General features: G+C 41.8%; 1 protein-coding gene across 1 annotated transcript; it reads right to left on the reverse strand.

Annotated features, from left to right (window-relative positions):
- Positions 1 to 6,601: 6,601 nt before the first annotated feature.
- On the reverse strand, positions 6,602 to 9,626 carry AVPR1A (arginine vasopressin receptor 1A). The gene is made up of 2 exons (XM_041465639.1): positions 8,618 to 9,626; positions 6,602 to 6,931 (listed from the first exon to the last, which is right to left on the reverse strand). The coding sequence occupies exons 1-2, from the start codon at positions 9,624 to 9,626 to the stop codon at positions 6,648 to 6,650; spliced, it is 1,293 nt and encodes a 430-aa protein (XP_041321573.1). The 3' UTR covers positions 6,602 to 6,647.
- Between the last annotated feature and the right edge of the window lie 15,892 nt (positions 9,627 to 25,518).

Below are 25,518 nucleotides of genomic sequence, written 5' to 3' on the forward strand. Positions count from 1 at the left end.
CATTTATGCAGATGAATTCCACTTTTGTTTCCTTTAGTTTAAAATGCCTATATTGAGGCACTTGGGTCATAAATTTGGAAAGAAATGAGATTTTGTTGTTTAATTACACTATGTCTTACACTGTGATCTGTGAGACAGAAGAGCAAGCACTAATGATATATCTAAGATTGAAAGAGAGAGTAAAAATGGGATTCTTCATGGTTCTTTGGATCATCTCATCTCAGTACAGCATATTTAAAATACAGTTCTGCAGGGGAATTGCCATAATAGATGAAACAAAAACCAACCCCCAAACAAAGAACAAAACAACACAAAGATAGAACTCTCTCTTCATTTTCCATATTCTATTCAATTTAATAATATGTTACTAACTGATAAGTCCCAAACCTACCCATTTAATAAAGAACATTTGTAACCATATATCACAACTTAGGATTCCTGAGTCTCTGATCATCAGCTTCATGGTGGACTAGGTTATCAGAGATACATAACTAAATCCCTGCTCTTTTCTGTTGAAAAAGACAAGAACAATTTGGTTTGGAAAATGAGATTATACAGAGTTGCACAAATTTATCTTTTGCTTTTTATACTGTTTACTGCCTATAATTCCATGTTGCCCTGACTGCCCTCACAATGTTTGGAGTATTGGAGATAATGGGATCACATAAGGAATGAAATCCACCTGAATGCCAAAGTGTCTTGCTGAAGTCAATCCTTAGCTCTATGTCCCTACATGTAACACTTGGAAGCCACTCCTCCGCTCCCATGGAAACCCCGAAATGTCTCACATTTAGAAAATATAATGATGGCTATTTAATAATGTTTGCTTCTTCTCTGGAAGAGGATTATTCAGATTAATTGTGTAGAAAATTAGTCTGATGGTTTGATTTCTTTTTTTTTTTTTTCACATCTCAGCCAAGAATAAAGTGAATTGTTTTCTGGGGTTCCCTCAGAGGTGACTGGCACATACAGTATTTCAGAGGGCGCATTTGTCTGTGCCTACCCCAGTCTGCAGATTTCTTACTCTGCATAGCTCTGCCTGCTTTACACAGAGCCAAGACAGAGCATTGGCTATCCTAATCTGTTTTTGCTATACTATTTTGTACTGTTATTACTCTTATTTAGAAAAACATTTGAGCAGCACCTAAGCAAGTTTCTCCTTTTGATAATAATGCTACAAAGTTTTAAATGCCTCCTAGTCCTCTCGGTTCTTCATCTACTGCTTCTCTCTTTCACATAATCTTCAACCAAGAACTTTCTAAAATACTAGGAAGATTGTTGCCTTTTAGCTTGAAGATTTAGTCTACTATTATGGTATTTACCCTGACTATCACCTCTTTCCAAAAAGGGGAATGATATTTAGGCTTTTTCCTTCCTCCTCCCAGAAAACTCTGTGTCTGTTCATATTTCCCACAGGACACTGTTTTGGGGCAGCCAAGGTCCTACAAGTCACATGTTGAATGCTTAACCTGGAGAGATCATTTTCCTTTTTTTCAACATAGCCTTGTAGCCATCTCAGCATAAATACTTAGATTTGTAAGGAGCTTCATGCAGTTACAGTCCCAGGAGACGAGGAGCTCTTTTTCTAAATATATAAAACATATCTTAAAATTTAAAAAATGGAAAGCATTTTGATACTTTCAAATAACCTTTGAGATCAAATGTTTTATTTGCTGTCTGAGTCACCAGTTCATCTCTCTCCCAAAATTCATTGTGGATTTTTTATAAGATCCATATTCCTCCTTCCAAAAGCACTTTGAAATTAATCTGCTTTAGTGACAACCCTGTCTGCTGCTGCCCCTGTGATCCCTGTCCCCATTCTTGCTGCCATCATTACCAGGGTCAGGACAGACTATGGCAGGGGCAATCACAGCAGTAACAGTGGAAGAACAGTCGCTGCCAGTCTCTGTCTGCTCCACATCCTCCAGAATGGGCTTTGTGCCCTGGAGAGCCAATGACAATTTTGCCATATTTTGATACAAAGGTCTAAAAGCTGATGGGACACCAACAGACTGCTTTGCCAATGCTGTGCTTGAAAAGGAATGTTGAACTTGTACACAGTACTTCTTAGCCATGTGTCCTGCAAGAATTTATGGAGAGAGATAATCATCATTACCCTGAACTGAGGATGGATAGCTCAGGCGCCTTTTGCTTGCAGAGCACTGAGAAAGGGCTCTATCCCAAAGCCTCCTCTTCCATCCACCCCCCTGGAAAAACAAGTGTTGGAAATAGGAAAAAATATTGGGATTGTGCAAGAGATTCTTCCGTTATTGGAATAAAGCTCACCCATATCCAGCAACACCTTTATCCACCTAGAACTAGAGAGGCTTGCCAGTCCTCTCGCCATAGAGCTGAAGAGAGAGCTTTGCACTCCTGATGAGGCCTCACAGCCTTGCTTTTCATAAATTAAATAACCCAACGGACTGTATCAAGAATTCAGCTGAAAATGTCCTCACGGAGAACTAAGGCTAATTTGCATGTAAACTGTTACTCTAAGCAAGTTTATACTAAGGCATGGCAAATTACTGAGCAGTTGTACCAAAATAGTGATACAGTGTTAATTAACACTGAACTGGATCCAGGGCTTTCTGCAGGACCAGTCCTGAGAGAGGCAGACCTGTTCTGGCTGGCTCTACCGAAGCTCAGCAGGAACTAGTTGTGATTGCTGTTTGCTTGCTTTTCGCATAGCTGCCCAAGCCATTCTGTGTGACTTACCAGCTGAGCCTGCTCTCGTGTGAGGGACTGTTACCAGAACCAGTCAGGACTGCTCCCCGTGGAGCAGCTGCGATCTAGTCCTGGACCTTGAAACCTGTCCATTTACTTATCCTGTAATTCCTTTACCCAAGTAGCAAGTGATACATTTTCCAGTAAATCCCATTCCTAAAGAAAAACATGGAAAATTAGCTTGTAGGAGTAACTACAGCTCCAGCCAGTGTCTTTCTGCCTCCCTGGTCTTCCATGTGCACAAGGGACTGAAATTTGTGCAGACACTTTTCTAGAAGAGGACACTGTATGTAATTAGTCCTTTTTGTCAGTGGGGAACTCAGCTTGGGAGAATCCTGTAAGAGTTTTTTTTTCTTTATGCAACAATTAACTTATTTCAGCAGTAGCTCTATTCTAAGGCCTGTGTTCACTTCCCAAAGCTGGCTCACCAGTATCTGCCCTAGGACAACGTCCAGCTCTGCAGGGCCTTTCCCTCTTCTGCCCTGCTTTCCATGTGCATGAGCTGGAAAGGAGCATGCATGCACTTCAGCAGGGTCCTTCAGTCTGGACAGTTTGGAATTGGCTATAAGAATTTGTTCAGACAAACCTTTGTCTTTGAAGTACTGAGCACACATGAATTTCTGCCTTCTTGTAGATTTTGGTCTTGATAATACAGGGGGAAAAAATCCAACCTTTTTTGGTTTTTGGTTTGTTTTTGGTGGTTTTTTTTTTTGTTTTGTTTTTTTTTTCTGAGCCAACAATATGTTTGCCTTCAAGCTTAAAAATAAATTAATGAAAATAAGCTTTTTGGCAACTTAGTTTCTTGTATGAATGAACAAAATCCTTTCTGTCTTCTGTATCGTCTCCACGTTTGCCATCTAATGGAATTTGAAATGCATGAGTTCTAGTAACACCAATACAAACAACAGCGTACAGGCTCACCCATTCAATCATGTTTTATGTCAGAAGATAAGTATTTAAAACAAAAATATCAAAATAACTCCTCTAGAACATGAATAAGTGCTCAGTTAGATGTTTTAACAATACTAGCAGCATATGGTGGAAAGCTGATTGCATGTTCCTTCTTTGCTTGTGTCCCTCATTCACTACATGTAACAGAAAAACATTTTCATTTTATTCACTCCTTAAAGCTTTTCATGGACACAACTTACTAAATGAAGACATTTTGAATTTTGTATAATATATTTAGTAATACCAAATACATTTCTTGCCCTCCAAAATCTAGACAAGCGAAAAACCCAAAATGCTTCTGATCAAATAAATATGCAGGTTTATTAGAGCAAGTTTCCATGTTTTAAATTTGCAATGGTTTCACAATTTTTTATTTCCTTCTCTTTCCATTAGGGCACCCTGATGATAACCCAAAGTAGCTTTTAAAAAAATATATCCACAGATGAACAATTTAAAAATATTGGCTGTATCTTCCAACATTACAATTATGTGAAAAAACCAGTATTTACAAAAAAAAAAGTCTGGAAATCATATATGACAAATTTTGTTGTCAGTTTAATTACATAAGGTATAGAACACTCACAGGGGACATTTATGCTGACAAGCCCCAAGTGTAAACCTAGATTTTGTAACGTATTTGAAAAAAACCTAATTTTGTACTTTGGGTCTCTTTGGTTTAATACATGTACTAGTCATTACCCAGTTCATTTTTATTTTCAACAATATTCTACACACAATTTTTTATTCTATTTTCTGTTTGAATGTAAAGTGTAATAGAAAAACCATTCAATTACGGAAACATTCAAATTCTATTAGTACAGCTAATTAGTTTTTAATACATATTTCATATACAAAGAAAGTAGTAGCACAAAAAGAAGGCTAGGCAAAGGATAGTGTACTTAATTTGAAACACTTGCAATTTCAGTGAATTACCTACTTGCAAAATATACACAGTACACATAATGTGCACAAACACACACACGACATCACTGCATACTGGGGTTTTTTTTACTAAAATATAGCTTCAGGTTCACAGACCTTTGTCCAGAGTTGGTGAGAGCTGTAGTCACATTTGTATATTAAAGGTGGTCAAAAAGATAGTCTGTTTAATTATAAGCCATTCCACCACACTGTCCTCTGGCTTCTAGTGCTCTGAACAACAGCAAACACAAGGAAAGAAGAGAATGGAAACAAGATTTCCTTTAGTGACAAAAAAGAATTCTTTTAGTTGTAATATTCCCTATTCTTTGCCCAAAATAATCAATGGGGAGCTTCTGGAGTGGTTTAAGATGATCTTATTCTGCACCTAACTCTATTAATTTCTGCTACCATTACTGAGGCAGGCATGGGCACCATCCTCAGTGAAAGCCACATGCAATCTCCTCAAGCAATTAGAAAAGCAATCTTGTTTGTTAGGTTTTGGTGAGAAAGAAAGAAATCTGGTGCTGAGCTTCCTCCTTGCATGCACGTTGTGCAGCCCCGCTGTGTCCCAGTGCTCCAGCAGCCAGCTGGGACTGTGTCAGTTTTGCAGTCCTGCAGGGGGCCAGGGGAGCTCCTGGATTTCAGCATCCGGCAAGCTCAGGAAAACAGAGCAGACAAGGAGCTGTACTTCTGAAAGAGAGCCTCAAGACTTAAAAACTCAGCAAAACTTACTCCAGGAGCTTCAAAACCCAACCTCAATACAAGAGACGGGCTCCAAGGAAAGATGTAATAGGATTGTTTACCATATAAATGAACTACAGTCAATTAGCATGCATTGTATTGAGAACAAGCACACCGTGAATGCTTTGTAATCAGCAAATGTGTTGTGATGACTTTGTATTGCAGTTTACTGACAATTTTTAAGACTATATTTTCATGAGCTGCCAACAAAAAAATAATAATAGAAAAAGACAAGCGGACAACATTGACAATTTTTATATGTTCCCAGAAGACTTGTAAGTTTGATTCTCAGATCTGTGTCTTGAAATGCACTGGTTCTACAGCTCTTACCAAATGACTACACTCTTCTGAGCTCACGAGGCTATTTGCTTGACAACCGAGCAAGGTAGCTTGATCCTAGATGTCTCAGTGAATCAAAAAGAAAATATGGCATTCCTACCAATAAAGCAAGTGGTTCTGGTATTCATTATGAGTTTTCTTGGTGTGACTGTTTGTAACAGTGCTGAGCTAGTCATAGCGTATATATCATATTTACCAATATATTTTTAAAGTTAGTTTAAAAAATTGATAGTAGGTGCAGCAACACACACGCACACACAGATATGCTGAATAATTTCCATCAACATCAAGGGAAGAAGAAATGTCACCCTAAAAATGAAATCCCACAATACACACACAGACATTGACAGCACTAAAAGATTTGCCTTCACAAGGGCTGTTGAATTTCAGTGTCTGAGAACTGCTAGACCTTTACAAGATGAAGCATCATGAGCAACTGAATTCCAGCAACTCAGAGTCTGTCTAACCCCATTCCTTATCTGGACAGCCAAGACTTCTTCCCAACTCCTTTCTGGTAATGTTTAAGACTAAACTGTAATCTTGCTCATATTGTCTTCTTTCCCCGTGACCTCATCAGACAATCATGAGAAGTTTTATGCATCAACACTAGAGAGTGGAGTTAGCCCAATACATGACAACTCCATTGCTTTGAGTGTTTTAAACAGCAAGCAACAAACAATGCACTTAGTATTTTAGGAACAGACAAAAATTAAAATAAAGTCTATTTAAAAAAATAACTGCTTTATTGTAGCCACACCTTCCTGATCAGTTGCCCAAATCCTAAAAAACTTTCAGAAAATAATTTACATACTGCAGCATAGCTTGTCAAGCAAGGGGGCACTTTTTGTCTCATGGCATCTTAGTCATTCCTTGGTAGCACGATGGTGCTCTGGTTTGGCATAATGTGCCATGCCACAACCTTCCCAAGCACTGTGACGGGACTGCAAGCCCTGCCTGCCCTGAGGCCTGTCTCACGTTGGGATGGGGATGAAGCTAGTCGATTTGGAGTGGGGCATCTCTCTCCATGTGTTCAGGCTGTGGGTTGGGCTTCTGTTGTTGGTGAAAGAAGTCTGTCGCCTGCTATTGCTGTTTGAATCTTCTTTACTTAGCGTTTGCTTAATTTTTTGGCAGCAAGGGAAGCTCCCTAGGCAGTCTTGGAGGAGGTGCCCACTGAAGAACATGTAGATCCACGGGTTACAGCAACTGTTCAGGCTGGCCAGCAGAGCCGTCACAGTAGTTGCAGTGTTTTCAGAATCTGGGGAGTGGGGAGAAAGCTGTTTAATCATCAAAAATACATTTGCACCATTCAGTCAATTGCTTCATTAACCATTGGATTTATTTCCTTGAATATTCGAGTTCTAAATGTTGAGCTACAGCATTTTAAACAGATAATGAGAACATAATCAGTAAAGGTCCTATTTATGTAAGGCTGCCATTGAAGTCAATGAGGATTTCTCTGAACTGACTTCAAAAAGCTGTGACAGAATAAGTTATGGGGTAATCCATCCAAAATAATGATTTAGTCACATTTCCACTGATGTGTATCCATGTGTTGATAAGCTCCTGCTTTAAATACCAAAAGGTTTTTCCCAGACCCTGGGAGACAATGGTAAAATTTCCACTGTTTTCAGTAACACTGAATTTTGCTGTATATATTTGCATGATGAAAAGTACTGAATGTTCAACTAACTACTGGATTGTCCATTAAATCTGAATTTTACTTAAGGGAAAAATGGAACTTAGCACTATGGCATGAAAAAACTATGGTGTTCTACCTTCAATAACTAGTTAATAGTTAGATCAAATACTCTAAATATGTATTTAGTCTAATCAATTATTAGTGATTTTTCTTTATAAGTATTGAATCTTCAAAAAAGTATAATTACTGTGTTATGCAGTTCCATAGATTTAAAGAATCTCTTCAAACACACCATCTGTCCAATTAGATTTAATTCCCTTTGAAGTAAAAAAAATGTGTTTACTGCAAGTCTTTATTTCTCTATAGAGATCTGCATTATAGGCTTGACTTTAGTCCCATATTGGAGGCAAGCAACACTATCACTACAGTAACTGATCATTTGGGGATATTTTTAAAAATCAAGAAATTATGGATTCCAACATTTTGATTTGCTGCTCTCTCCTTATGAGGAAACAGAATATATGTCACTATGCTGCCTGTCATTACCTATGTAGTACTTTTTAAACTGACCAAATTTTTTCAGCCATATTTAACAGTGGGACAGATATCATGTGCCACTGATTCATGAAAATCGGTGACTTGACTAATGGAGCACTCAGAGGTGACTGCCTTGCTGAGAGGAAGGGTTCAGGGTGCGCTCAACCCTATTATTTGACAGCAGCTACAGGAAAGAAGACGTAGCAAGTTCTCTCTTCATGTAGCTGCTCCGACATGTGTGTGTGCATACTTCCCAACAATACTAAACATTTCTAAAGTTTTCTTATCCGCATCTTCAAACGGACGAAAACGTTGCTGGCTCAAATTACGGCAGCAAATACTCCGGTTTCCATCCGCTCCTTTTGCGGCTGCCGCCGGCAGCCCTTCCGGCAGCCCCCGGGCCGGGCCGGGCCAGGCCGAGCCGAGCCGAGCCGGACCGGGCCGAGCCGAGCCGAGCCGAGCCGGGCCGAGCCGAGCCGAGCCAAGCGCCGCGGCCGCCGCCGCTCCCGGGGCCGCCAGGTGCGGGACTGCGAGCGGCGCCGGCGGCGCGGCCCCGAGGGCGGCGGCTGCTCGGGGCTGTCTGTTCTACCCCAGAGGGCCGCTCAGCCGCTGCTCCCCGGCGGGACAGGGACCCGTGCGGGGCCGGGAGGGTGTAAGGACAGGAGGGCGCGCCCCGTTTCCCCGCGCTCGGCTCAGCGCTGCGCAGCGCCCCGGGACAGCCGGCTGCGCCTGCAACGCGTGCGGAGCAAGCGACGCGTCACCTACCGACCCAGGGGAAGCGCTGGTCCCACACGGACCACATCTGGATGGTGAAGAAGGGCGCCCAGCAAACGACGTACACCGAGACGATGACGAAGGTCATCTTGACGGTGCGGATCTTGGCTCGGGAGATGGTTTTGACGTTGCTGACACAAGGGGCGAGCAGCAGCCCCCGTCGCGGGCCACCATCATCACCTGCCCGCCGCCCGCCACCCGCTGCTGCCGCCTCTCCCGGGCGCGTCTTGCCCCGGACGTTGCGCCAGATGCGGTAGCAGATGAAGCCGTAGCAGACGATGAGGATGAGGACAGGCGCGATGAAGATGCCGCCGGTGATCCAAGTGATGTAGGCGCGGGGCCCCCAGGGCATGATGAAGTGCGCCCAGCAGTCGTAGACTTGCGAGCCGCGCTCCACTTCGCTGAGGGAGAAGATGAAGTACTGCGGAGTGCTGAGCAGCAGGCTGAGCGCCCAGGCCGCCGCGATCATCCCGTACGAGCGCTTGGTGGGCTGCTGCAGCGTCTTCAGCGGGTGGCAGACGGCGATGTAGCGGTCTGCGGTCATGGCCACCAGCATGTACGCCGAGGCGAACATGCCGAAGACCTGCAGGTGCTTGACGACGCGGCAGAGCCCGTCGGGGCCGTGGAAGCGGTGGGTCACCTCCCAGCAGAGCTGGGGCAGCACCTGGAAGAAGGCCACCACCAGGTCGGCCAGGCTGAGGTGGCGGATGAAGAGGTGCATGCGGGACGCCTTGCGCGGCGTGCGCCGCAGGGCCAGCAGCACGCTGCCGTTCCCCACCACCGCCACCGCGAAGGTGACGGCCAGCACCGCGATCTCCAGCTTCGCCAGCTCCTCGTCCCGCCCGAAGGGATCCCAGCCGCCCAAGCTGCCGTTCGGCGACCCCGACCACGCCTCGGGACTGGGGCTGCTGCCGCCGCCCGGCTCCGCCGCCCGCCACCGGCTGCCATTCCCGGGTAAGGGCACAGCCCGGGGGGAGCCGGCGCCGCCGGCGAGGCGCATGGAGGGGGCTGCGCGTGGGGCCCGGCCCGGCCCGACCCCCGCACCTCCGCTCGCCCGCCTTTCCCCCTCCGGCGGCCCGGAGCGCCGCGCCAGGTGCCTTTATCCCCCCGGCCGCGGGAGGCGAGGCGAGGCGAGCGGGAGCTCCCGTGCCAGTGGCTGCCCGGCGCCTGACGCCAGCCCCCTCCTTCCCCCGGGCCCGCCGCCCGCTCGCCCCGCCGCGGGAGCGGGGCCGCTCCGCCCCGAACGCGCCGCCCCGACGGGCAGCGGGCACCGGCGGCGGGAAGGGCTGCTCGGCTCGGAACGGTGCTGCCGGAGAGCTCCCTCACGGACAGGTATAGCAGCACTTATAATTGCGAGTAAAATTGCTCCTGCAGAGCCAATGGAGGTCTGTCAGCATCAGCCTGCACATCCCGATCTGCCTTCGAGCCAAGGCAAAGTGACTTGTCGGTAAGAGGTGCAGGTCCTGAGAGAGTTCGCCTGGGCCTATGGCATTTCACTGGGGTCAACCCCAGATATGTAAATTATTAGAAAAAATAATGCAGAGTTTCAAAACAACCTAATGTCTCCGAATGTTTCAGGACTTCGTCTCGGACAATAAATGTCATCCAAGACTTAGCATAGGTCTAAACCACACGTTTCTGCAAGTACAAGCAAAATCTCCACATTAACTGGAGAGTTTCTGGCAGTGGGCCATTAAAATTTTTGTTTTAAACACGGTTTAGATGAAGAGTGTTCTTGCTCTTGGTAGAATGAACGGACTTGGTGAAAATGTTGGTCCCATTGTCATGAGTGTGGATTATCTCCTGATTTCTTCACTGGTACCTGAATTTGACCTTTCATTTAGAAACTCCTTCCTTCAGCCACACAAAAACGCATAAGATCACAACAAAGAAATACTGTGTTAGATACCAGCCCTATCTGTGTTTTTAATAAAACTCCCTATGTCTCCTCATAGATGACTACAGTTAAATTCAGTTACAAAAAATATGTGATTTTACAGGGAGAAGAAAAAATGGAAAAGCATGAAAGATTAGGTCTTGTTTCTTTAATTAAAAATATATTTTCAAAATTTTTTACTCCAGAAGAGTTTTGAAGTTTAAAATACATGATAAGCTTCTGAACATGTTATCTTTGTGCAAGGCTTTATCCCAGGCTTTTTGCCACTTTCTGGGCTTTTTAGCTCCTGAGAGGATATGTGCACCCACTCCAGTCTGTCACTACCCTTCCTTTGCTTGGGGATCAGTAGCAGGAGTTTAGGAGGACACCTGCTCCTACACTGCAAATAGTTGTCTGGAGTTTTCCAGTTAAAACTGCAAACCCTCCCAAAACCTGGAAATACACACAATAAATGTGGATATCCTTAGTTTCTGGCAAACTTGTTTCTTTAAATATGCTTTTGTTCCAAAACCTGATTTTTACAAACAGTTCAATGCATTATTCACAGCTTAATGCCTATTTATTGTGTTAGACCTGGGAAACTGGTGTGTGTGACCACAGGTTTCAGGTCAGATAGGGGAAATTAAAGCTGCTTATCACAAATCTCACAACACCACACCACTACCAAGGCTTCTTTCACACTCCTTGCCAGTCTCTGACATGCTTTACAGGAGTTGAATGTTACGTAAATGAACAGTGTTACTCAGGAAACTCTGCTCACAGATTTTCTGCTGTGCAAACTATGTGAGGATCATAAAGCTCTATTCACGGCTGGGTATGTCATCCATTAACAGAAGAGATGATATTCAGGTTTGAGAGAGACATATTTTTAGCAGCCAGACAATAAGACAAACGTGGCTGTATTAGTTCAGGATGCTGAGAATTTGTGAAACCCACATCAACTCAGAAATACTCCTTTTCCAACATATTCTTTGTTCCTCTGAACAGCATTTATAATAAAGTTTCCAGAGCAAAGGGCTGGAAAGTTGCCTGAATATCATTGCACAAGGCTGTACTTTGTGATTACATGCAATGTTAAGCATGATACTGATAATAATTTTTATTGTATATTACTGCATCAGACAGAAATAACCTAGGGTTAGTCTTGATGTATTTGTTTGTTTCATTTCCCAAATTGATCAAAATTGATGTTTTTAGATAACATACCTAAAGAGGCTGTTATAAATTCCTTTGTTCCAACAAACCTAGGTAAGTCAGTAGAGAATTTTATTTATATCTAGTATTTAAAAAATACCCTCCCGACAAATTCATTACTTCTAAGGTTTCTATATTAGATTAATCAGCACCTAGTCTGATCTGGGTTGCTTAATCCTAAGAGTATTGGTGTTCTTCAAATTAATCAGTACTTGTAGAATACCCTTCCAAAGAGAAAAATTGCCACTGGGAAGGCTGATGGAGGAAATTAATATTTTTGCCCTGTGATTCACCTGGAGTTGGAGCTGAACTCTTGGTAAAGAAAATTGACACTGCTGTTACAAGAAACCTTTATGTGTTCTGACTGAGCACACAGACTTCTACAGAACTAAGAATGGTAAGGATTTCTATCATGTTCTCTGCTGCCATACAGGTTTCTGTAAAAGTGCTTGAAGGTTGGCAGATATCTTTCTGAATGCTGAACTCATTGAAGACTGAATGGCTTCTGTGAAGTGCTCAAAAACCTAACTGGAACATGATCCGGTGTGTTGCCAAATGCAGCTGTTTTCCATTCATTCCTTGCTGTTGTGGTAGTGACTTTACCTCTAGACTTAGTCTCTTCCTCAAGGCAAAAGAAATGCTCTGAGTAAGTCAAAGACTCAATATTGTAATCCTGGGAAATTGATAATGATTTGTATTCTGCAAGATAACTTCTAAACAAAAAAATGGCGGGGGCTTTCAGCATAATGTTCTTCAGGAAAACTGGTTGTTTGGAATTTTACTCAAACTATTTTAGTCTGTCAGGTTTTGTGAAGAGTTGCTCTACCAGTGGGAGTTATAAAAAGTCAATATAAGCAAAAAAAAAAAGTAAAGCTTTTAAAATTAATTCCTCATGCAGGATAAGGGTTAAAGCACTGGTAAAAAAAGATATTTGTTTATTTGTAGAGGATTCAAGTGCCTTGTTAAAAAGCACATAAAACATCTACACAGATATGAACAGCTGTCTCCTGCAATTTGTCTCCAAGTTCAAAGTATCTGTAATGCTCCCTTTGAATGACACAATTTAGTAAATAAGGATGAGTTTGATAGGCCTTCCCAGAGAGCCTGGGACAAGGCTTAGATGCTCCAGATCCCAATCTCTAAATTCACAGCTATGGGAACCAAGCATGGGAAAAAGCCCATGTGCTGAGTGAGGGACTACTAAAAGCTGGGGTCACCAGGGAGGCAAGCAGACATAGCATTCATTTGCCATCCCTGTGAAGGAAATGCCGCCTGAAGGCAGACAGGAGCATAAAAGCCCACAAAGCAGACTCCTGAAAAAATGCCTTGTTGGCTCTTTATTGGCCTAGCTTTTGGGCCACCAGAGCAAAATCAAATGAAGAATTGACCCAAACTGCCTTCAAAATAGATGACAAGTCTGAATTTGGGATTCTGAAAAGGCTGTAGTACAAGATCAAGAGACAGGTAAGATTAAGGGCCAACTCCTACTCTGGAAAACATACAATTAAGAAAGCATCAGTAAGAGACAGAAACTCAAGATTAGTCCTCAATATTCAGTTTGCAAAAGCTCAGTTCATTGTTTGGAAACGTAGAAAAGTGGCCAGGAAAAAAAAGAGCTTTAAGGTTATGCCCCAAGTGTCCCTTTGCTTGTTAACTGAAAGCATAATTAGATTGTGGTATTTGTATACACAGGAAGTCACGTCTGGCCATCCCTGCCATACTGCGCTTCTTTTCACGATGGCGTGTCATGATCTAACCACAGTCAACGACTGAGCACCAACAGCTGCTCCCTCAGTCTTCCACAGTGGGATGGGAGAGAGAATCAGAAGGGAAAACACATGGGTTGAGATAAAGACAGTTTAATAGGTAAAGCAAAAGCTTTGCACACAAGCAGAGCAAAACAAGGAACTCATTCAGCGCTTCCCATGGGCAAGCAGGTGTTCAGCCACCTCGAGGAGAGCAGAGCTCTGTCACGCACAGCAGTGACTTGGGAAAACAAATGCCATCGCTCTGAACATCCCACCCTTCCTCCTTCGTTCCACACCCTGATATGCTGAGCATGAAATCACACAGTGTGGGATATCCCTGGGGTCAGCTGGGGGCAGCTGTCCCGGCTGCATCCCCACCCAGCTCCTTGTGCACCCCCAGTCCGCTCACTGGTGGGGTGTCCTGGGAAGCAGAAAAGGTCTCAACTCTGTGTAAGCACTGCTCAGCAGAAACAAAAAGATCCCTGTTATCAAGTGTTTCCACACAAACCCAAAACATAGCTGCATACAACCTACTGTGGAGAAAATTAACTCTATCCCAGCCAAAACCAGCACAGGGAGGTTGACTGTGGTATCCAGGCAGTATTGCCCAGGGACATGTGCAGTTACATGTCACCAGAAAAAGCAGCATGTTGCTCTTTTCCTTTTGCCTCTTTCCTTGCATCCTTTGTTGACCTGTTTGACAGCAATAAGGGCCTTCAGAATACAGAGTTCAACCATTTCCCTGAAGAAATGTTAACACAGCAGCTTGTCTGGATTTCAAGGCAGTGAAAGAAATGGGCATTTGAAGGCTTAATTGGCCTTTGTGTGTTTATAACCTTGTTGAAGGAACATATCAAAACAACATGGTGAAAGCTCCTGCCTTTCCCCATTGAATCACATTGATCAGATTTTCAACATGTCCAAGGCACAATAAAAATCTGCATGAGACAGTTTAACTAGAGCCTCAGCCAGCAGATCTCTCGTTAAATCTGAAGAATTAAAGTCATTAATCCTTAAATCCACAGAATCATTCAATTTTTTCATTAGCAGAATAAGAAAAAATTTAAACTGAGCTTCCTCACATTATGCCTGCCTGGTGAAATTGTGTAATCTCAGAGTTTCCAGACCTGAAAGAGACTTAATGTGCATTTTGCACTTCCACAGATATTGCTTCAGTGTTTTTGCTTTAAGCACCTAATCAGTAGATTTACCTCTCAGTTCTCTTATTTCAGAGATGCAAAAGGCTCTTATTTCCTTGAACCAAATTCTAAATTACTTCTATCTAGAATTTCATTCCATATGTGGAATGTGGTGGGCTGATGCTGGCTGAATGTCAGGTGTCCACCAAAGCTGTTCTATCACTCCCCTCCTCAGCTGGACATTGTTTGGAAGAAAACTGGATAAAAATATTTTAACCAAAATATTTTTTTAATTAGAATGTCAATTTAAGGATATTGAAGGCTGCAGATATATTGCTGTTTTTTACCTGAGATGTGGCCTGCAACGTGTTCAACATGAAGAAGAAACAAAGAGCATATTCCCTACCTATTTCCAGTGTGTCTTCTCTTTCCATGTTTCCTGTCCCTGTCTGAGCCAGCAGCAAGCTGACAGTGCTGACAGCACTGGCAGCACAGGCTCTTACTGTTCAGGCGTCTCCAGAGAGAAAACAAAATAAATAGTGGTATTGAGGAAGGCAGAGGAGAATCAGATGTTGACAGCCAAGAGAGAAGAAAGCTAAAACAAAGGTTAGGGAGGTGGGCTGGTTTTGGAGCTGCCTGTTGGGTAATGTGTGAGCATGTGAAAGGAGAATCCAAACGGTGTGATGAGCAGCAGCTCTGTGTCTCAGAAAAGGCCAAAAGATGCCCTGGTACCTCAGCCTTAGTTTCACACACTGATGAGGTAGATTTGGGGTTTGAAGAAGACCAACAGAAGAAAGGAGAAAAAGAGGGAATAATCAATTATATTTAGACAGTGCACTGAGTATCTTGGCTGCTGATTTCATAGTGGGTTTGTTTAGTTTTTTAAACCTGTGTGGGTACAGACTGATAGTTAGCAGCCCTAGATCAAAGATGGCCTGACTTTTGTGTAGGTATCCATGTGGCTGCTGCATAAATTGTATCATGGCAAGTACTGAGACAGGGAGAACATAGTGATAATAATTACTGCAGCTTCAGGGCCCCTTGGGGTATTCTTGCTTTATACTTTAGTCTACTGCGGTTTATAATTTTCACTCCAAACAAGTTCTATACCTGGCAGTTTTAAGCAGACTCTCTTTGCACTTCCCTTATCATCATATTTAGCATCTCTGTATCATATAACATTTTACTTGTTCCTTTTATGACCAGAGGAAAATTTGTTTGCTTCTAAGATAAAGAAGGATAATAAAGCAATAAATTTTAGGGGATAGGAGGTACTAACAAACTGGCTAGCATGACATGAGAGGAAAAGCATTTCCATGAGATATAGCCAAGCTGTAAGCCAAAGTATACAATTTTATGTCTAGTGAATAAACATTTTTAATGGTTTCTGGGTAAGTTTTGCCATTGCACTGCTTATGCTTGATTTTCCAATAGCAGGATTAGTAAACCGTGTGAAATGGCTTTTTTGGACTAGAGAAAATAGATTTTATATTTTAATTTTTTGTCAGCTTTATGGGGAAGAACAGAGGTGATTGCAGTAGAGTAGCTACATCCAGATCACAGAGCAGAGAAGGAAAGAAAATTTGTAACATAATTCTACAGCTGGAATCCAGTACATAGAGTTCTTCTGAAATGTTTAGACTTCTAAAAGCATTTATATATTAACCTTTTCAAAAGGAAAGAAGAAAAAGCTTTTCCTTGCATTTCTTCAAAATGAAAGGTGAATCTTCATAGAACTGATTGTTATGGAAGGCTTCCATTAGTGTTTGCTTCCAGTGGTCTTTCTGAATGCCTGTATCATTTACTGAAAAGTAAATGGCACTATTTCATACTGGTTGTGGTTTTCTTTGAATCTTTTCTAACTGGTATGGAAAACAGTGTTGCATATTTCATCTAGGGAAGCCACAGGAATTACCAGGGGAGCACATATAAGGAAGGATGTAGTACATGTACAAATACAGCAGCAACATCCAGAACAAGCCTTCAAACATTGCACTAGTTAATTTAATGACATTACAGCCACAGGAATGGCAGTAAAACACGTGATCCAAAGTCACATTTGTGCTTAAATTCTTAGGTAGTTCAGACCTTGAATAAATTGGGTACACTGTATGAAAGAAAATTCATCAACATTACAGACTTTGTTTTTAAATTGGCTCCTGCTGATGTATTTCAGTCCTTCTGGTCCCCTGTCTACAGTATAGCAAGAAGTCTTACAATTTGTAACACCTATGCCTCTACTTGTAGAATCAAGATTTCCTCTAAATTCTTTCACCTTCAATAGTGTGGGTCATTATCTTATTATCTCAAGTGAGTTCTAGGAAATGCTTGTCCCTGTTTTGAAGAAGGCAACATCCTTCTTCTGCTTCTGTCACTGCCACTAACACCAGTATGAGAGGAGATCCAGTCAAAAAGAGATGACCTGATCTTCCCCAGGAGGCTGAGTCTGTTTTTTGGGGGGACAAGTGTAGCCCTACAGTTGCCACATAACACACCTATTGCTGGAAAAGTAATTAAACTCTCTATTAAATAAAGTAGTATTTTTGATTAATATTTCAATGTATTTCTGGGTAATATTCATGTTGATTTGTACTAATGTTATTTTTTAATTCCTTGAAGTAATTAAGATCAGTAGATGAGATGAACTGCCACTTCCAGTTCCTGAAACTGCCATTTTCAGTTTCAGTCTTCAGCCTTGTAGGGATACAGCTGCTGCTGGAGCATGACTTAGTGTGGTCCCCTATTAATACAGCCTCCCTTTCAGCTACGTCATTACCACCCTCTGCATTACAAACACTTCCCAGTTATGGAACTAGAAAATACCTCGCCAACAGGAATCAGAAGATTTTACAGAAGTCTTCTCTGGCCCACTCACTAGAAGAAGGATCAATATAGGATTTCCAATCCCAAAATATTGTGAGAAGATATAGAGTCTCCAGAGCTAACAACTTCTCTTTACTCAACAGGTTTTTACAAGGAAGGCAGGAAAAGACAGGACAACTATGGAGCATCAAGGTGAGCCAGACACCTAAGATGACACTATTTCTTCAGTTCAGAGGCCTCATTTAGACTGCAACTTCACAGATGAGTTTACCAAAACACAGTACAGCTTTTAGGTTAAAGAGCTCTCTTTAGGAGCTCCAGTGTGATGTAAAAATGACACTTGATAATTTAAATATGAGTAGCAATGCCCATTAAGAAATTTATATCTTGAAAGCTGACATGAACTAGCCTCAGAAGAAATTCTTAGCAACTATTACTTTGCTGAAGAATACATTTTTTTAATGTGTTCTTTGGAGGGACTGCTTCACACAGTTCCATAGATGCTTTGGAGAATACTGATTAACAAATCAGTAACTAACAAATTGACAGATGTGCCTATACAGGTATTCAGAGGGGTCATTATGATTTGGTCTGTTCTTTCTTGCTTCTCTGGATGACCATGATGCATGTGCTGGAATAGAATTACTCTGCTCTACATTAAAACACCCTTACCTGCCTGACAACCTTAATATTAAGTTCCTATTTAAGTCAGCGGGGAAGAACTCTAGATAAATTCAGAAAGTGCAGTAAGGACTGGCTTCTCAAATTTTGGCTTCTGTGGTGGTACTGTAGATGTACTGTAGAGAGAGAGTCAATTTAGTATTGGCTTGTAGATTAATTAAGCAATACAGGCTTCCACAACATCATTATGCACTTTTATGTTCACAGCTTTCAGTTCATCAATATGCAAGAACTTTGATCTTAAAGTGCACGACGCAAAAATGTTGCCTGATTGCTCTGCATGAAGAGGAAAATTTTCTCTCCCATTACCAGGTTTACTTAACAGCAAAAGCTTTTTTCTGAAAGGATTTAGTTTATTTGCAGAATGAGATATTTCTTCTGTAGTAGGAGCAAACCTGAACAAAAATTATGTTGGACTATACAGACCTCTTTAGACTTTCTGGAACCAAATAATAAGACAATTGCCAAGGAGCTATTGTGTGCATTACACAGTCCTATGAAACGAGCAGGTATACAGGGCAATAGGAAGAAACAGAATGAGATTTAATACAAGCTAAAGTTTTAGTGGCTTTGTTTCACTTTCAAAAATGTGAATTGAATTTTTTCCTAAATGCATAGGGGTCTATGGATACAGAAAGAACCTTGGCATAACAGGTGATTGCACAAGATACAAAGCTAGGCAGACTGAGCTGTCTATTCTAAAGTCTGCTAAGGAACATTGCAGATTTCCGTATGATACTTTGAGCATACCAAATATTTTGTATGACAAAGAAAGTAATTTCCTCAAACAAAATTAATAAGTGTTTACAACCATTAAAAGAAATGCATGCAGCATTTTCCCTTTACTTCTTTTTCATAGATTTCTTGTCTTTCTGGCTTCTTAACAAAAAAACAAACCCAAAAAAACCCACTATGCAAATACCTGGAGAAACTTGTATGTGCATTGTAGATGCCACAGAAGAAGCCTCCTGCACTTTGCAGAAGAATATGTAGAGTAGACCAAGAGTTTTGAATTGTTATCTCTTGTTTACCATTTGTGCACTGAATCCAGACAGCAGTGGGGCAGGTGTATAAATGCTCCTGTAGAACAGAGATGCTTTCCCAAGGCAGGAGCTATGGTACCCAGCCCCTATATAAATGCTCTTTATTTTCTAAGTCAACACCATGCAGAAGCTAAGAAGCACTGTAGAGATGAAACACTTTTTTAGAGATGAAATCTCTTAGAGATGTGAACTATTTGCCAGAAGGACACATGCCTAACATTCTGAAGACTGAGACAAATTTACTAGTATAGTGTCTCAATTCTTTTTTTGTGTGTAATATATTAGCTCAAATGTCACTAATATAAGTGAAATCTGTCCTGCTTGTACAGGTCATTTTGTAGAATTGAAGCTTTGATTTAAAATAAAAAACACATAGATTTTGTGGGTATGAAAATGTATCCTATTTAGTCATGGGAGCTGCTTTATAAACTAAGTCTGGAGACAGTGGATCTGAGAGACGAGTTTCTCTTTAAAGACTCCAAGTCTAGAACCCATTTACGACTTCAAGGGGCAATAAACTTGCATATAACTCTTTTACTAAGGGATAACAAGCTGTTTCTGTTGAAATCCATTTTCGGGAGTGAACAAACTGTGTTGCAGCAGAGGAAATGCAGAGGTAGCAGAAGAAGAGACAAGAAACAGGAAAGAGGGATGCAAAGAGAATAGAAGAAATGAGGAAAGATCTAACTCCATTAAGACAACATTGGCCACAATGAAGAAATACCTGATGTTTTGGCTGTAATGGTCAAAGGATAGAGGAGTGTTCCATATAGGTAAAACCTTACAAAAAAAAGGCCTTGTAAAACCATGGCTCAAGCCTGTTACTTCAGCTAAGTAGAAAAGGACAATGGGAAAGTGGCTCAGTTGAATTAGAGGTAGAAAAACAAGTTATATAACCATATCATATTCACATGGTGGTATAACCTGGTTGGATGAATTATGTTTGATATGATTTAAAACTATGTAGCTGGTAACCAGCTAACTGCTTAAAAAGGCCTGGTTTTTGCAATAAAAAACCCGTGTCTTCTCTCCACTGCCTGGGGACTCTGCATTGCATTTCTTTGCACAGAGGAGAGGTAAGATTTGTAGGTGATATCACTACTAATGACTTGTATCAGTCGTTTTAACAAATCTTTTTACATTTGCCTACCAATGTGGCCTCTGGTACTGACAGCTACCAAGCTTTTATGTCAGAAAATTTGGTTGTCTTGGGTTTTTGCTTATTTGCTTTCATTTGTTGAAAGTACACTAAGGAAATAGTCACTCCTAATTTTTCAGGATTTCATGAAAAATCCTTTCATCTAAGCCCCTGAAACTTTTAATTTTCCTGTGAAAAACTTAACATTGCTTGCAGGAGAAAACATAATTGAAAATTAACATCATTTTTTGATGAGTGATTTTAATACACATAATATTACATTGAACATGACAGTATTTTTCAAGCATAAAAATATGAACTACTAACTTCACTGAATGGAATTATTTTCTACCTTAAAAAACTGTTCTGGATCACAACAACTTCTCTTCTTATTGCCTAACTGCTGAACTAATTTGTAATGATTTCCTGCCACTATCTCAGAACAGAAAAATTTATTGAGTAAGGGGAATCACACTAAATATACCCTGAGTCCTCTCGTAGGGATCCTGCTGGCAGGAGCTGCACTGCAGCTTTGTGAAGTCTCCTACAGTAAATACAGCAGATGAAGTAACACCTGCTGAAGAGTATTTCAAAGAATGACCAGATATGCCTCCAAGATGCTGTCCCCACTGAGCATGGGGAACAAACTCAGATGGAGCCATTGATCTCCCAACATGACTGAATCCATCAGGCACCCCCACTTTGCTCAGGGTTACCCCAAAAGCAGGAGGCTACTTAGCACCACTTCTCTAGCAGAGGCAGGTGATATTCTAAGGCACAGCTGTCCTCCAAAGCTACTGAGGGTCAGAGCCAGCTTTATCTGGACTTTGTGGAACTTCTGAAGCCCCGGCATTCCAGAGAGGGAATGCCATTCATCATCCAGAAGCAACATGTGGTACCCTCTGGATGATGTGGGAGGTTCATAGTCTAGGGAAGACAAGACACAGAAGTAGGTTTCCCTGAACAATTTGAGTTGAAACTTTTATGCAGAGGTCACACAAAGTTATTAGTTGCTGTGGCAGAGCCTTTGAGGCAGGACAAGCTGCAGAGAGGGCTGCAATAGTAATCACGAGGTACAATGAAGCAATGTCAGAGGTGCAGAACCCAGAGGATCTTGGGGTCCATCTAGGCACAAAGTAACTCAGCAAGCTGACGACAGCCCAAGCAAATCTCATTTTGCACAGAGGGAAATATTTTGTGAATTTGCTTTTGTTATGTAGTTCAGAGAGGACTTGCAGAAAATGTGTGAAGACAGCAAATAGTAGTGGGGACAAACTCTTGGAAGCAGGTGGGGTGTGAAAAGTGAAGAATAATAGAAAAGGACGGATGGAGGTAGGCAGCAAGAAAATGCTTGTCAAAAATACAGCAGAAGAGGCAGCGATGAAAGAGGGGTTGAGATTACATGTGTCAGGAACACAGACAAAGGGAGAGAAAACAGATCTGTTTCCTGACTCTTCTTAGGGTAAGGCTATTGTGGCTTCTGTTGTAGTGTTTGCTAGGGCTGTGATGGCAACAGATGGCTTCGTGTACTACTTGATGGTGTCTGTTGCTGAGAGAATGAGGGAAAGCGAGGTCAGAGTAGGTGCACAGGGCCTGGAAGACATTAATGATGCTCCTGCTACAAGGTGCTTCCACAAATCGTTAAGGCATTAGCAGCAACCGCAACATGTCTATGTCCAGCTGCCCAAAACTCTATTCCTCTGAGAGCTTGAAGGATGCAGGATCAATTTCAATGTGTCAGTGGCCTGGGTTCAGAAGTGTTTAGGACTCTTGCCAGGGTCACTTCAAGTAGACACATAATTTGGATGCAGCTACCTCAGTTTGCAGGCAGCAATTTTCAGTACACAGACACAGATTAAGCTTGTATTTTGGCCATATGGTCAGAAATCATTGTAAGGCTCCCTCTGGTTACTAACATGGTTATAGACCTGGTCCTCTTGCAGACAACTGAGTTTATCTGGGACAGAATTAACCTCTACTCCATCACCTGTCTGGTTTGATCTCCTCTCTGTTGTTCCCTGCATTGATCACCTGTATATGGGCCTCCACATTCATTCTGCTGGCTCTAGCTGATTTATGTCATCACCTATGAAAAAGTGTTACCTTGAATTTCTCATCACCTTTGTCCCTTTAGAAGATGCAAAGGGCTTAAAACGTCTTAGTGACTGTGAGCTCTGCTCTGTAACTCATTGGTGTCATTGGTAGAGCTTGGAGAGAAAGTGACAGCAATGTGTGTGCTTACACTGTGGTACTACAGCAGCAGTGGCAGTGGAAAGCATTGCCTTACTTGAGAACACCCTTTCAGACCCTATGAAAATGCAAGGAAGAAGAGAAAGAAAGAATACTTTATGAATGACAGGTGAAGGTCAAATGCACAAGCTTACAAGACACAGTCACTTTCTCTTCTCTTCTGCTTGACACATTGGTCATGGAAATGTGTGCAGGACTCAGCTCACAGGGAGAAACTCTGCCAGACGAGAGGGAAGATACTTATTCCAAGAACACAACATCTCATGTTCTTCCCTTGCTGTTTAAGTAGGATTATTATAGCTTCTCAGCATTAAAATAAACTGAAATGCTTCAAGCCAGTGCTATTTAAATTAAAGTTAATTTTACCCTCATGTACTTTGGAATAAAGAAGTATTTGCCAGTACTTTAGGTAGAGAAGGACTAAGATGAAATATGTTTTTTGTTTGTAGAAACCTCTTTCTGCATCAATAAATATAGCAAAGCCAATGCTTGCCATGTCCTAAATTCTCACACAGGTTTCTGCTTTCCATCAATTCCAACAGATTCACTGGCATCCACATGCTGTGTTATAAGGGTTGATAACTGTCACAGTAATGGAAGGCAGAGCCATCCATTATCCAAATAACTTTACAGACAAGCACTAACTATTATTTTAGTTCCCCTATCTGTATTCCTGGTCATCTTCCAGTTCTGCATGAGCACCTCCAATCCAGGTTCCTGGAGTTGGAAATGCACCTGGAGTTTCTATACTATTCTAGACTATTAACAGTTATGACTTAGGAGATTTTAATTAAAATTTCATGTTAATAATACTAAACACATAATGGTTTGTTACTGAAGAGAATTTAACAAGTGCAGATAGTTTCACATTCAAATGCTTACATTTTCTTCCACTGAAATAGTATTCACTTCTCCTCCACCACCAGAAATGAAGTAACTTTCATTGTTATGCTATATAGTAGATACTGGAAACATGAATGTGTCCCTCCTGGTCATTCCTTGGCCTACAGCTCCCAACTAAATCACCCATTTCCCTCTTCTGCCCTCAGTGTAAAAGATTTCTTTCCCTGTGCTGTTAGCTGAGATCCAAGAAACAAGCGATAAATGGAATCACTAACGTATTTGGAGATAGAATGCACAAGGTCTGGCCCTCATACTTCTCCCAGAGAAATTGGGGCTTAAGCTGTGGCTAGCACCATTGCCAGAAGAAGACATTTCCCACCTTCAAATCTTAGGTATGGAACATGTTTAAATCACAAAATGCAGAGAATTTACTGGAGGTCTCAGTAAACAGCATCTCACAAAACATCAGGGCTCCTGTGCACCTGGAGATGGAAACTCTCACCCAAAAATCCATCCAAAGGCTGAAAGATTGCATTGTGCTGAGGGGGAAGAGCTGGGTGATCCTTCTCCCCAAACGGCACCCAGCACCAGCAGATCAATCAGAGAAACTGTCCTTCCATGGGGTGGAAGAACAATGGCAAAATAAACCAAATAAACCCACACATTCTTTCAGATATTCCTGAATTATCTTGCAGAAGCACTTGGGACCTGGACGCAATGATAATTCTTTTTGTGACCTGGGGTTCTGCCTCTGTCCAGCCAAGAATGCAGCAAATGTCACCCATTTGCCACCAGGGCTGGCATGCATGTCATCTTTTCAGCTGATTTGGTTGAAGCTGTGGGTTTGGCTCTTCCTGATGCCTCTCATGCTTACTTCGTTTGGTGAAATTAGAGCTTCACATGCTCAGTACATCACCTGTAGCTCTAGAATCAACTTAATCCAGTGAACAGGACTGTGTTTCCCCTTCTCCCTTGCACACTTCTTCAACTGCTTTGGGGGGATCCTGCTCTCAAGTTTGTCATCAGAGATAACAGTATTAAATTTCACAAGGTTTAAAGGAAACTTTGGAAGTGATGGATCATTCCTGTCCTTATTCATCCATGACTGTGTTAAAATATTCAGTTCACACTGTTCAGCACTGGTGCCTGTCAGACCTGGTGGTTCTGCTTGCTTCTCCAGATATCAAAAGCAAAAGGTAGAATACCCTGGGCACTTGTACTATACTGCTGCCTTGAGGTATAGCTTTCTTTTTGTAGGAAACCTCTTTGATGCACCTTTTCCATTTAGTGACACCACAATCAAGCAAAGAGCTCTCATATCCTTCATGGGACCTGCACCATCCTTTCAGACCCTGGAGCAGATGGCAATTCATTTTCAGATTTGCATCAGAGTATTTGAGAACAGGGTACTTGCAGCTTTTGAGAAATATGTGAGGCACTAAGTCCACTGTGCTTCCACATGACCTTCAAACCGAAGGTCAATCCATATTCTCAACAGACTCAGCACAGATGGTAAATTTGATACCACGCTTCTGGCATGAAGGACCATTTTGGTGTCTAAAATAAAATATAGCTAAATGCTCTAAATTTTGCCAGTATAGAATGACTCAAGAAAACAGTGTGTTGTTGTTCCAAGACCAGTGATGCTGATGTGGGAGTTCAGAAAGTTGGCTAAGAAAATCATGAGATCTAGTAATTTGAAGAAATAATTATTACCTTACTTCCTGCTTGAATTTTACCTGGCTTTTCAAAGGAGTGAAGCCCCCTGGCTACCTGCCTGTACTGGGCTGGCAGTGTCAGAAACAAAATGAGCACACCACAGCTGAATGTCTCAAGCCAACAAAGAAAACCAAGCACACAGGATAAGCATTTTTATCACTGTTCAATTCTGACACAGCCATCACTTCTCTGTACATTATTTTCAAAAGAGAGGGAAACCAAAACTAAGCACGATTAACTAACTTGAAACTTTAAGGGGGGAAAGAAACGTGGAATTGAGATCATATATATACACATATACATACATACATATATATATATATATATACACACACATAATAATCTCCAGGCAAATGAATGATAGAAGAGAAGAGAGGTTTGGAAATGAGGTGGTAAGTTACCTACTGTGCACAAAAC

The sequence above is a fragment of the Pyrgilauda ruficollis genome, unplaced genomic scaffold (assembly GCF_017590135.1).
Source record: "Pyrgilauda ruficollis isolate IOZ18807 unplaced genomic scaffold, ASM1759013v1 scaffold19, whole genome shotgun sequence".
NCBI classification, from domain to species: domain Eukaryota; kingdom Metazoa; phylum Chordata; class Aves; order Passeriformes; family Passeridae; genus Pyrgilauda; species Pyrgilauda ruficollis.

Bases quoted from the DNA above. Each gene is read 5' to 3' on its own strand.
- AVPR1A (XM_041465639.1), bottom strand. From the start codon at position 9,626: ATGCGCCTCGCCGGCGGCGCCGGCTCCCCCCGGGCTGTGCCCTTACCC. The intron at 6,932-8,617 runs GTAGGTGACGCG...CCCACTCCCCAG, and splicing joins CCAGCGCTTCCCCTGGGTCG to ATTCTGAAAACACTGCAACT.